We start from the raw sequence: 14570 nt of genomic DNA, 5'->3' as shown, positions 1-14570 counted from the left end.
GCAGTAAATTTCAAATTCTTTAAAACAAACAAACTCAGTAATTATATGTATTTCTAGGTCGAAAGTGTGCACAACAATGATGAATTTCAGCTGCGAGGGAAGGCACTGGCCAAGCAGAAGAAAATCTCCTTAGTTACAAATATTGAAGAAGTCATCAACAAAATATAAGAGTGAGCAGAAATTATTTTAGCTAACCAATTTAAACTATTAGCTTGACAATCTCTGCAATATAAGATGGAAGGACATGGAACAACCAATAATAACCATCTCAATTTTTTCTGGAATCAATGGATTATCTTGTGGCATGCTTCATACCCATTGCATGTAATGCTCATTATAGCACCAACCTTGCAATGTTATCCTTTTAATTAAGTTAACAAGGAGTCCAGGTCATGTTCATCTGATCAGTGCCATGGAAGATTATACAAAATCCATATTTAACAATATTGCAAGCCCTCATGCAAAAAATAGTCCTTATCATGGATTCATAAGTGGAGTGAAAAAACTAGAATATACATACTGTGCCTAATGTATATTTTATGCACTGCGGTACAGTAATGTGTTGAGATTGTGCAGATTTTGTAAACTGCAGGATCATTAAAGTAATGGTAACATTTTATACATTCCTGACTGTCCCATTCTTTACAACATCAATAATCTTGATGGCTATTTACTATTGAACCCATTTGTTGCCAGTGCTTCAATGAACAGTAACCTTGAGATTTATTAGAGTTGAGACCTTGCAGAGAGCATCTTAAGTTTATACACTAGATAAACTGACAGCCCATTTCTCAATTCATCTGTTAGGTTATTTTGTTGCTAAAGATGTCAAAGCCTCATACTGTGCTCTGTTCTTCAACTGCTCAATAACTTTTCAATCACAGTGGAGGAAACCTCAAAGACAGTACTCTATTACACAGGTTAATGACCATCTACTTATCTCACTGCACAATGGATTTACCAAGTTCTAAAACTGTCACTAACACTGAACTTATTGAGGATTCATTAAAGTTTTCCTCAACTTAGAAGATTCAAATTCATTTATAATTAACAATGCGAGTGCCTTGCATATCTTTTGCAGGGCTTAAAATGCAACTAGTGAACTCCATGCACTTTTACCAGATTAATTGTAAGTGCTCCCCAGGTATGTATAACCCTATAACGAATCATACATCATGTACATATCTTATATCAAGCATGCCTAGGAATGTTCATAAACAATTTAAGTCAAAAGAATTGAAGAATTGGATGCAGTTAGTTGCATGAGTAAAAGTAGCTAAGTGCTTACTTGTCTTAAAGCTGAAAATAATATTTTTTTTGTATGAAGAGATAATTCCTCCCGATTTCAAGGGAATTGTATGGTTTCACTAGAATAACTTACAACATATGGCATGATGACATTGTTAGCAAAGACTTATACTAAATGACTTTTTTGAAAGAACTAATAACAAAACATCAATCAATTTTTGAGAAGCAAGAACACAATGTGAAAGTTGGATTTGTTTTTTTTTATATATAGAAACCTATATAAGAGTGCCAGAGCTTTAACTATGTCAAAGTAAGAGAGATTTCATGCTGTATCTCTGGCAGTGCTGTGTAAGTCTGACTGTAGAGTGTTACACTCACTCTGTCGGCGATGCTGCTGGACAGGACCTGGGTTGCCATGGAACGTGGCCTGCAAGGGAGAGGAGGATGGAGCAGAAGGCCCAGCCTGTGCAGGAGAAAAGGAGTGGGGGAGGGAAGAAGGTGAAAACAAAAAAAAAAAGAAACAAACACACATTATGTCAGGAAAAGCTGCATCAATTGGACAGAATCAGACACAAAGTGAAAGCAGAAATGGGACTCCCAAGAACTAGTCAGACAGCTTGCAAACGTCTAGAATTTCTAGCAGATCTGCTTTGATCATTTACATCAAAACATACTGTGGAGGAATCAGTTATCACATTATTTTTTAAAGTTGTTGTATGTCATTCTATCAGGATAGTCTTTATATAAAGTAGAAGCAACAATAATATTCCCTCCCCACAACATAATTGTGCAATGTCAAAACTTGTACCTTAGAATTCACTTTATGAGCAAATAATCGGGATGAAGTGATGGTACTCTTTACTGATTTTGAAGATAGCTACCTGAAAAGATCTGATGATCTCAATAGCCTGTATTTATCTAATGCCAGGTCCAATCAATTACTGGCATCTGAATCTAGGTATCTAACAACAGTGATGTTGTCATATTAACTAATCATTCACACTGAATTTTCAGACAGTAATACAAAAATAAAAAGCACCATTTTTAATGTATCTTAAATAGTTTGCTGTTAATATTCAAACATATAGATTTTTTCAGAAGCTGAAACAACCTAAACAACCGGTCGAACTATTGAAATATACAATTAAACAAATTTAAATATGTATATAGAGAATTAATTATTTTATGTCCCAAATATTTTCTACAATATTGCTGATATAAGTTGTTAAAATACTATAAGACCTTATGAGGAAAATCACCACATTTTTAGGATATTTTAGTGATATCAGTTTATAAATGCATCATTATTGTCAATTCATAGAGTTTTGGAGATGACAATGAAAGGTTGTATACGATAACAGGGGAACCGATGACAGCAAACTGGGGATTTCCAAATTATTCGGTTCTTGAGTGAATTTCTGAAAATGCCATGTTCCATAGTGCAAGGACAACAAATTATAACAAATATTCTGTGACACAACTGTAGAAACTAGAACAATAAAAACTGAAAAAGCATCAAGCTACTGATCCTCAACAATTATTATAAAATTGATTCAAATTAGGAAAGACCTTCAATCCGTTTCAGCACATACAAAATACCGAACTGTATTTGTTTAAGAAGGAACTGCAGATGCTGGAAAATCGAAGGTACACAAAAAAGCTGGAGAAACTCAGCGGGTGCAGCAGCGTCTATGGAGCGAAGGAAATAGGCAACGTTTCGGGCCGAAACGTTGCCTATTTCCTTCGCTCCATAGATGCTGCTGCACCCGCTGAGTTTCTCCAGCTTTTTTGTGTACCACCGAACTTTATTTTATCCTTTCAGCATCTTTGAGGTCCTGTGTTCTGATCTCAGTCGCTTCCTGACAATATGACCAAGCTGCAGTTCAACCTTTGCATTAAGAAATACTCCCTGCTTTATATGTTGAATTGCCCATAGACGCAGAGCATGAGATTTAACCACAATCACAAATTCATGATAAATCGTTGCATGAGACGCTGTCTTTCTGCACTTTTTCCCACCCTGTACAACATGATTATAATCCTAGGATTCATTTCACCTTCTACATTATATAATCATGTCCAAAAAACTCTTCTCAATATTGTGATTTGCTCTATTCCTGGTGATGAATAAGATGTGACCAGACAGATCTAGAGACTCAAAGACATTAGTTGTTTAGCCATTCTTCTTATTGCTCCTCTTCAAGTCATTCTCTAGCCTGAGAGGATATACAGGCATCTTGCGGGCATAGACTTGAGTTAGTGCCAGTTTGTCAACAACCACAGAATAGGTCTCGACCCCAAATGTCACCTATGCATGTTCGCCAGAGATGTTGCCTGGCCCACTAAGTTACTCCAGAACTTTGTTTATTTTCCTTGTAAATCTGCATCTTCAATTCCTTCTGTAAACAGCTCAGTCAGCATTAATGGTGCTGAACTGGAGATGGTTGTGACCTTCAAGCTCCTGGTGGTAAAAATCACCAATAATTTGTCCTGGTCCAACCACATTAATGCTACTGTCAAGAAAACACACCAATGCCTCTACTTCCTCAGAAGACCAAGGGAGTTTTACAGGTCTCCAATGAGTCTTGCCAACCTCTACGGATGCACCATAGAGAGCATCCTGTCGGGATGCAATACTGTTTCATTTGGCAACTGCCCTGCAGAAGACCGCAATAAATTGTAGAGAGTTGTGGATGTAGCCAGTCCCTCACACCAACTAGTCTTCCCTCCACTGAATCCATCTACACCACGTTGCCTCAGGAAATAAGCCAACATAATCAAGGACCATTTACACACCAGTTATTCCATCTTCTCCCCTCTCTCTTTAGGCAGAAGATGTGGGCTGCCTTCCCCAGATAAATATTCACTTCCACCATTTTCCACATTAAATAATATTTCTGGAAGGTTGCTTTTTCAGCTTTTCTAGACTACCTGTCTGCTGCCTCCCATCTGCTGTTTCATGTTCATCTATTCCGTTCTGATTGCATTTCCTTAAGTGTGGGGTGATCATCTGCAAAAATGGGCCAACCCTATTTTCCGCGCTCTTGTGACTCCAGCCATCACTCAGGCTCCAAAGCTGGTGCTCCAGCAGGTAAACCAGTGGAAATTCCTGCAGTTGTCTTCACCCAAAAACTGCACGGACCACCCAGGAGTTTACTAATGCAACAGCTCAAACAACACGTGAATGAGTTCTCCTGCCACGTCTTTAATTTTAAATATAGAGCCCCTTTTTTTCAAATGTATTCCAACTAGAAAGAAAAACCCTTATATTAATCTCCTAGTTACCCCCACCGCTTAATTAAAGAATAATTATCATGGTATACACATTATTAAATTATAAATACTACTTATATCGATGTAAAGTCTTTAACTTAATTTATCCAATTAACTACAATACTGGAAATATCCATCCAATGCTAATTACAAACCACACTCTAAACCAATGCTGAGCCTGTACAGTCTCTATTCCCTGACAGTATTGAATTATAAAAATGTCAAAAGACCCATCAGATATCTAATTGATTCAGGAAACAAAGACAAGTGTTGAGAAGATCTCACGGTCCCGACATACCATCATTCACAAAGCCTGCACTCTGAAGATTGCTCAACTTTGGCGACAGTCGCGAACAAAGCACATAAAAGTAGATAATTCCCCACCACCTGATGAGATGTATCTTAAATTATGACCAAAAAGAAAGGAGGAGAACTGGGGATTTGACAGAATTTTTCAGTGTATTTGGCTGCAGCAAAGCTGCTAAATAACTGGACTACGACAAATGTATAACTTTATTTAAAATGAGCAGAAGGCATAAGTCAGTTAATTACAAGCTGGAATGTCCCATTGAGTGGCAGCTGGATGATATGATAGATAGTAAGAAGCTTTCCCTCTAGGAGAGGTGTCTATTACTATAACTAGAGAGGATAGATTTATGGTTAGAGGTGGAAAATTTGATGGAAATTTCAGGGAGAATTCTTTCAGCCACGGGTGATTGCACTGGCTAAGAAAGTGATGTAGGCAGATGCTCACAATAAATTTAAGATGTATTTAGATGAAAGAAGCTGCAGAGGTGGGTACAATTATGACATTTAAAAGGCACTTGGGACAGGTGCATGGATAGGAAATGTTTGGAGGGTACAGGGACGTGCCCAGGCAACGGCAAACAGCTCTGTCAGGCAACTTGGTTAGCATGATTGAGTTGGGCCGAAGATCCTGTTTGCATGCTGCACTGCTCTCTGACTCGATCAGTAAGCAATTTTTAACAGTAACTTCATCACATTCACCAACACAAAAGTTAATCAATCAATTGGTCTTTCCCTTCTGAGATGTGGATAAATTAGTTGCTGCAATTCATCCCATTCTAACAATTGCTTCACTTCCAAGGCAATTCATTGTAAATATGTAGAAATCACAGATCACAATAAACTAAGGGATTAATTATTTAGGACTGGGATAAAGTCAATTTATTTTCATTCATGGGAAATATGAATCTTTGGAATTCTCCGACCTGCAGGTCACCCAAAGTGGAGGTTCGTTCATCATGTTTATTCAAACACAGATGGAGTGATTTTTAAGGGAAAACGTATAGAGGTAGTGCAGGAAAATGCAGCAACGATTTTAGTTTAGTTAAAAGGTTCAGAGTGGAAATAAGGTCTTCGGCCCACCAAGTCCGCGTCGACCAGCAATCCCTGCATATTAACACTATCCTACACACTCTAGGGACAATTTGCATTTACAGCTATCTTGTCATAACTATTTATAACTTTAAACCCCTTCTAAATCTGTTTCTAAAGGGATAAGAAACCTTCCCCGTTGAACTTGATAACTGTACCCACTCAATACTGTCACCTTTCTCCAGCATGCTTATGGTGTACAATAAAAAAAAATTATGCACAATAATTTAAATGACCAGTTTCCTAAACAAATTCAACAAAACTTCAGTCCTTTTGAATCCCAGTGTTTAATTTGCATTTTGCATCACTCTGCTGACCTACAATGCTGCTTAAAGTAATTTGTTCACTTTTATGAAAGAATCCTTTTGCTCCACAATTTCATTCACATTTTAAAATCTCCTGTAGAAGATGTTTCCCTTAGAGTTCATTTAACGCATAACTACTGAGTCAGCAAGTTGTTCAATGATATGTTGAAGAATTCTGCTTTTTCCAAGTTAACTAATTTCAACTCCCATTTGGAGTCAGCTACAAATTTTGAAACGAGGTTCTTGCGTCTAAAAGTTGATCTTCTAAATCTCGATATCTAGACTTTACCCTTAGCTTCCATTTCTATTTTCAACAGATTTGCATATCATTTAGCAGTTTGGCCTGATTCCATAATGCTCATTTTTGCTTGAGCAGTGTTATACTTCAAAAAAAAGGCATTCCAAGCATATGACAACTACTTTGTTTATTGATTCTTTGATTTAATTCCTGAGATAATACTTGCCATCTACTTTGTAGATGTTACATAAGAAATCTGTGCAAAATGAGAAAGTTGACTAACCTTTCAAAATCTGTGCAAATTATTTTTAAATCTCTATTTTCTCTAGGTTTTATTTTCAAATAGATTCTGAAAGATAAATTGTTGCCCTGCCCTCTCCTGCCTAACATCCTTGAGTATGTGTGAGTGGATATCAGAAAAAAAATCGTCAAATCCACAGAACGTGGGCATTTAAATTATATTCTGCCACTCAATTAATCATAGCTGTGGAGAGATTTAAGTCTGCACACCTGCCCATTGCCCTTAATACATTTGGTATTGAACATTTATCATACAGGGATTGCACTTTTGCAACTAGTTTATTTATTATGCCACAAAATTACAGTTCCCAATTTCTTGTAACCACTATATCTCAAAGTATTTCCTATCTTTAAGCCTAAAATGCCTGTCTCTGGGACCATTTTCTTCTCTCACTCTTCTCCAACAGTTCTTCTTAGTATGAAAACTTCAATGAACTCATCACTTTCCTTTGCATGTCACTCTAAAACTTAATGTTGAACATTACCAAGCTGTGCTTACTACATTACAGATGCTCGCTGTCTTACTTCTTTTGGCTGCTCTTGTTCATTATCAGTTAGATAAAGACAAGTCATGATATTTCTCTATCTGATGTATACTCAGTGAAAGTACAGAAATACTCAATTCCTTTTTCTCCTGACACAACTATTTCTTATCTGCTTATTGATTTATAGTGAGTTTTAAAAGCTGCTACAGTTATTAATATGTGCCTGGATTTGTTTCCATTTTCTTTCTGCAATTCCTCTCCAACTATTTGATGTTGCAGAAAATATCTTTATTAGGATAGTAAATCCCTTACCTTTTAGCTCAATTCATTAGAATTGGCAATCCACTATATCTGTACGATTCTTTTTCTTATAACATTTATGTTATCTCTAACTGATGCACTCATATCACCTTCCTTCCTTCCTTTTCCTGCTCCAGTGAAATGTCTGCCGGGTAAATTTCAGTACTTAATGTTGAATTCACTAGTATATCAAACAAAATGCTTCTTATCAAAGTAGCTTTACACAAAGTGAAACAAAATCCCCAGGCACTGTAGCCATCTGGAATAAGACAAATCTTTTTTAATTATGCCAGAGCATATATTTGTTGGGATATCAAACCCCAAAGCTATACTTAGTTTCCATGCATTAAAATAATGTAAAGATACAATCTCCATTCTTTAATGCTCATGTCTATGGATATTATCCAGGAGGACCAAAGTGATTACAGTTGGCTGAGACACCATTTTATAATTTCACAAACAATAGCCTTCAGTCTACAGTTTTTGAAGGTATCTAATTCCAAAGACTGCAATTTAAACCGGTGAAATATTTCTAAATTAAATGTCTTCTTCTAAAGCAGTCTCTCAGGGTTGAGGATGATTTGCTCCAAAGTTCTATAGGATCTGAGATGGCTGGAGAGTGTGATATGGGAACCATAGACCCTCCCACAATTGGGCATGTTATTCATGATCAAGTGCATGGATGGATTGTCTGGGACGTTGAGTGTTTCCTTCAGTGACTGTGCATGACTTCCCCTGCCATCGGGAAGAAGGTACAGGAGCCTGAAAACTGTAACGTCCAGGTTCAGGAACAGCTTCTTCCCTACAGCCATTCGGCTAGTAAACACAACAACCTCAAATAAGCTCTGACCAACATAACTATTATTGTTATTGAAGATAGACACAAAATGCTGGAGTAACTCAGCAGGACAGGCATTATTATATTGTTTACAGTGGACTATGTTTACATATTCTGTTGTGCCATTACAAGTAAAGGACCTGTTCCACTTGGGCGTGATATGCGCGTCACGCAAATGGCGTGCAAAGATTTTGTACATCCCAAAATCCTGGGGCACCGTGCGCGAACACGCGTCACTTATTGCCACATGTGCAAATGCTCAGTGAAATTATTTTTTGCATACAGTTCAGGCAGGTATTGCCATACCACATCCCCTGATTAGCAAAGTGTACAGAAACAATCCACTGAGACCACATGCAAGAGGTGCCCAGTTTTGGCTCAAATTTCAAAGTCCTGTCCATGCTCTAGATCAATCCGGGGTGGGGGTTTGGGGGGGACAGTGCACTGGGGCAGAAGTCCATAATGCACTTTAGCATCCATAATGCACTTTAGCATCCATAATGCACTTTAGCATCCATAATGCACTGCAGCAATGCTCTGCACATCTGCCAACCAGACGTCAGTGCATTACAGAACATGTTTGTCAAATTGCATATCCACTACAATAATTTTGGCCACATCAGCATGTCTTCAAACTAACTATTGCCATTGAGGAAATCTGAAACTGTTAAACTGTTTTCTAAATAGTAAGAAACAAAATGCACCATTTTGTCATAGCAGCTCCTGTTTTTGTAAGTAATAAACCCTGTTTTACATTTCCAAGATATACAAAACTATTTGTTTTTTCAATAGACTGCAGCAGCATTTATAAGCTCAATACCTAATCAATACCCTGCTCTCCATTCAGTTCTGTGACCTCAGGACTAATAATTATCTCATTTACGGCAATCCATTTACGGCTGTACTCTTGTATGTGCTATCGCAGCAATATATCGCAGAGAAGTAATGTAATCAACCCAAGCAGCTAAAATATTTATTTAGATTATTTCTAAAAGTGAAACATAATCAGAATTTGTGAAGGAAAGCCGGATAACAACCTAATGGGAAGAGCCTTGTCCATAACCTCTTCCATCACTTCTCTAGTCCTGAAAAAAAGTGGTTCAAATTTGACTAAATGAATTCTCGATAGAACATTATAAAGAAATGCATGAATCATTTGCTCCAGTACCATCTTTGAACACTTCCCCAAAAGGTCATGACTTTCAGAGATCCCGAGTCCTTCAATATGGTCATCTTCAAATTAAATTTTACTTATTATAAAGTAACAGGGTTAAAATATAAGTATTAATAAAGAGATGAATTCATTATATAATGTTCTATCAATATATTCTTATGATCCACAAGATACTGCTGATGCTGGAATATTGAGCAAAATATAAAGCATTGGAGGAACAGCAGGTCAGGCGGCATTTGTGGAGGGTCTTGAGCAAACACAAAGTGGTGGAACTTTCTGCTCAAAGAGGCTAAAGGGTCCTGATCTGAAACGACATCTGTCTATTCCCTCCACAGACTTGCTGAATTCCTCCAGCACTTTGTGTTTAATTCTTATGATTTACATCGCAGGAACTTAAAATTCCATTAGCACAGATTGACAGATATAGGGTCTTGATGTGGTGGACAAAGTAAAATCAAGAAATCATAAGATGTCAGAACTGGAAGTGTTTAGAAATCATATTTTACCTTAGGGCTGGGGAAAGTTACGGAGACAGAGAAGTGATAGTCAGAAAAGATTGGACAACGATGAGAATTTAAAAAGAATAGCAACTGACAACAAGTACATAGGAAGGGAAGAGAAAAGTTGTAGAGAAAAGAGAGAAGTGAGCAGTTGTGGTGACAGCGAAGAAACAGGACCAAGCTCAGGCCAAGGGAAGCTAAGGTAAAAAGGTGAATGTGTTTAGCCACAGGTCTAAAGGTGAAGTCAATTGCGAGAGAACAGGGTTTATTATAAGGATTATCAGGCAATCGTTTTAATCCCCACTATAGTTAATTGGAGCATTATTTATTCCAGACTAGGTAGTCTCTAAAATGATAAGTGATATTTGTTATTAATTAGATCTTCAAAGTGGAAGGGCAGCTCATTGAAATGCATTTTACCCCTCTAACCCACTCATATTTAACAGTCATTAGCTGCGCTAAATCTTCTCAACTAGTCGGCACAATTACAAATCATATTTATTTTCACATATTCATAAACAGAATTCAAACCGCTGATTTATTTTGAATGTATTTACCTCGTGTTAAACCATGAATCTGCTTGGCCATCGTATTTTTTCGTCTGTGTTATCAGAGAACACACATGTGACACCATTGACATTCAGGGAAGTAATGCAACATTTTATTGATTATCCTGTGCTTCCTTCACAGTGTGGTACAATTCATGTACTCTTTGTGAGAACTTCAGACTGTCGGACTTTAGATTTTTACTGTTCCTCTTTCAACAGATGCTGCCTGACCTGCTGCTGTTCCCAACATTTTCTGAGTGAGTTAATCTCTGATGGGAATCTCAGAGGGCTTAACCATTTTAAGTGAATTATTACAATTTACAAATACTAGCAAATTTACTCCAAAAATAATTCATAGCAGTCAGTGCTTCTAAATTTAGGATAGTCTCTGGCTCTATAACTTTAAAAAAAAGTTAGTACGAGTCAAAGCCAGACATCTTCCAATAATTAGGCCTAAGTCATACTATGAACAACTTGTCATCTTTCTTGTTCCAGTCTCTGAAACCGTAAAAGATCAGGATTAACTGCAGACCGTTCTTGCTTGGTAGTCGCTCAATGAAAGTAACAATTTTTACCACCTCCAATAAAATGCATCTCCGCTGCTTTCATTCAGGCAGAAATTCAATTAGATTAAAATTGCTGTTGTGTTTGAACTGGGATAACAACCATTAACACAGGGCTGCAGAAGCTCACCGTGTCACAAATTATTTCCAAGGTTCTGAATGAAAGAAGGGAATAGAGCACAACCATACCAGTAATAAACCAGCTTTGAAATGTAGAGGACTAACAACTACCTGAACAAACATTAATCATGAGAATTCAATATTATATTCAATAATACCACCTTAATGTGGCTATCTGTATCTGTATCTGTATCTTAATCAAATTAATAGAACACAGTGTTTCTAATGTTCTATGATACAAAGGGTAATAGAATATTATCAATATTGCAAATAATGTATTTATTTGTCACTTCAAATATGGTTTGACATTGAACCTGACCAACAAAATGGTTTCCTCTCCGCTTTAGTTCACCCAAACTAAACTGAAGATATCCTGAACAAATTCTTGGTAGGCTTGACCCATTGTAGAAAATGACTCTGAATTTTGCAAAATTAGCAGGCATCAAGAAGGACCAATAGCAAAATGAGTCAAAAAAAAAAAAAAAAAAAATCATAGCAAAACAACGGATTATGTTGGGGGCTTTTAAAATCCATGTTGCAAAATTGAATACAGTGAGTCTTACTCTACACGTGAAACAGCCTACAGACCAAGTTCAATGAATCCTACTGCAATCTTCCTCACCTAGACCTTGTAGATTGTCCTGTACTGTGGGTGACACAGAGAACCTAGCTGCTGTAGGACACATACAACCTATCCCAATGTGAATCAGGTACGTAATCTACTTTTTATGAACCAGCCACTTTTGATCAAGTTCAATGATTTCATCAAATTTCTGCTCAACCCTCTTTGCTCCAATGAAGAATATTCCAGATTCTTATATGTAACGTTACCAGTGAAATTGATCATTCTTGAAACCATCTTAGTGATTTTTTTCCTGCATTCTCTCTCTAGGATGCTTCTAAAGTTAGGTGGGTAGGATCAGAAGCAAGATTTCATTTGTGTACAAACCAGCCTTTATTTTTAAAAGGTACTAGACCAAGGGGGACCCGTTGGGTCCCGGCCCCTCAACACGCAGGTTGCAGGGGTGGGGGGGCTTGCAGCATCACACACACACTAACCACCCCCCACACAGGGGGGGGGGGGGGGGGGGGGGGGAGAGGAGGGGGGGGAGGGGGAAAGGAAGGGGGAGGGAGGACGAGGGGAAGGGGGGAGAGGAGAGGGAAATGGGAGTGGGGGAGGGAGGAGAGGAGAGGGGGAGGGGTTTGGATAATTAAGCAGTATATGGCATCCTCAATATAAAAACCCAGAATTTTAGAAGAAAATACTGTTTCGGACAGTTGGGAGTTTCAAGTCCATGAGTAGCAAATAAAAATGCAATCAGTCCTAGCAGCATTTAGGAAACATTTCTGCATATAAAATGCAGTAAAACATTGGAACAGCAATTGATGCAAGGTCAATTGTTAACTTTTAACCTGAAATTTACAGATTTTTATTCATGAACAGAGTTAGCGAATAAGGGTGAAGATCATGAGTTATGTCACAAAAAAGCCATGATCTCATTAAATTGTGGAAAGGACTTGAAGAGCTAATTGATTACTCTTTCTTTATGGATATGTTGGCGCAGCTTGAGGTTACATTTATAATTGTTCCAAAGAAAGGTGCTAGGGCAATGAGAACGTTAAATTGGAAAGACTTTGTAAAAATGAAACCAATAGTGTATTTTATCCATACATAATTTGCATTAGAACTGCAAAATACCTATTTGCTGATAATATAAAAGGCAGCAGAATATGCTTATACCATGTACCTAGATAGAGATAACATTTGTGCATGATACCACGCATTACTCTGAAGGTAATGGAAAACTGTTTTAATTAGAAAGATAAACAAAACTTTAATTTGTTTTTGCAGTTTGATACATGGTTACTTTTGAACAGCCTGGGTCGCTCTTGACTGGGTATCTTGACTGCGGTTACATTAACTGTTTCTCATGCACCACCATAGCTGGATAACAGGTTATCCCCTGTAAATGCAGGTAGAATTTATTAATAGTGTATGAACCTGCACTATAACCTTAATCAATTGTCAATTATGCTCAGTATCGAAGATCGGTATATTTTGTGATTAGAACACAATAAACTCTTAGTTGTTGAAGTGGTGAGGCCAACAGAGCCAGTATGACTGGGAGAAAAGTTGGGTAGTATGGTTTACCACCACTGGAGTGATTATTTTGGTCACAACATGTTCTCCTGTTGCCTCTACAGTTATCATCCTGATAAAAATATGGTACGTGCGAGATAATATGTGAAACCCGTAACAAATGTTTGCTGATTATATATTTTAGCATACATTGGTTTTACCAAGTGCATACCAAAACAATAAAAGGAAAAATAAGTATGATGTTTGAAATTTCCCCCATCTATTTAAGTTTTACTACATGCTGCTACATACTACAATCAACAAATTGAAGCAAGCGTTTAGCTTTTGTCACGGCAACATTCAATTGAGAGCTAATCTCTGTTCTGAGATAGGCATAAACATTTTCAGACGGTGGACAGGTTTAGTGTTAATTGTCATAACTTCAACATAAGCTTCATCAAGCTTGGTTGGAAGACGTTGTTGTTGATGTTGTTACACAATACTTCCTACTATGCCAACCACTGGGTTAGCAGGCTCTGTAAGGACAAGGTATTTGATATTTAAAAGGTTTAATTTTGTTTTAACACATCAAAACCCTCCATTGACAACAAGTCAGAACAGAAAACTATTAAATCCACTATTCATAACAGGAGATATATTTTGTTAATGTACTTTCTTAATTTGCATGCCAGTACACATCCTAAATATCGTAACTTTTACCTTGAGTTGGTGCAACAGTATTTCGAACAATGATGGGTATGGAGATATGGAAAATGAAAGACAAACAAATCGAGAAAGGATACATGAGGCGAGTGATGATCAGGCTAAGTGATCAGGAGGCAATGGACTTACGGATATTCCTTTATTGACTGTTTGGGTGGTCTTATCGGCATTAGAACACGCTGGTCCTTTTGTGGCTGAATTTTCTTTCCGGCAATGACATCTGGTGCTCTGTATATAAGGAAAAACAGCAATTGGTCAAATAAACTCCCACATAAAATAATGTCACAACACCTTGGTGTCATGCTTTCCTTGTGTGCTCAATATAATCAGCTATAGCTTTCCAAGCTTCTTGATTTTAAAGTTCTTATTATCTTGCTAATATTTTTACATGGCTTCTCGCCCTAGCAAACCTTGGAATTCCTCAAACAAAATTTGACTCATTTGCCCCAACACCTCTCTCTCTCAGCCGATGGTCGT

At 37.4% G+C, this 14570-nt stretch overlaps 1 protein-coding gene across 3 annotated transcripts in view; it reads right to left on the bottom strand.

The window, feature by feature from the left end:
- Nucleotides 1-14570, bottom strand: part of LOC129712985 (serine-rich coiled-coil domain-containing protein 2-like) — a 336356-nt gene that overhangs the window by 48371 nt on the left and 273415 nt on the right. For 2 of the 3 annotated variants that reach the window (XM_055661817.1, XM_055661818.1), the window contains exons 10-11: nt 14223-14321; nt 1627-1711 (exon numbers count right to left, since the gene is read on the bottom strand). In XM_055661817.1, the coding sequence (XP_055517792.1) occupies nt 1627-1711; nt 14223-14321 (184 nt within the window). The remainder of the gene's footprint in view (nt 1-1626; nt 1712-14222; nt 14322-14570) is intronic. The other variant, XM_055661816.1, reaches the window with a different exon arrangement.

This window comes from Leucoraja erinacea, chromosome 34 (assembly GCF_028641065.1).
Source record: "Leucoraja erinacea ecotype New England chromosome 34, Leri_hhj_1, whole genome shotgun sequence".
NCBI lineage: Eukaryota > Metazoa > Chordata > Chondrichthyes > Rajiformes > Rajidae > Leucoraja > Leucoraja erinaceus.
Note: the sequence above shows the minus strand (reverse complement) of the source record. Positions and strands in the feature narration are given on the sequence as shown.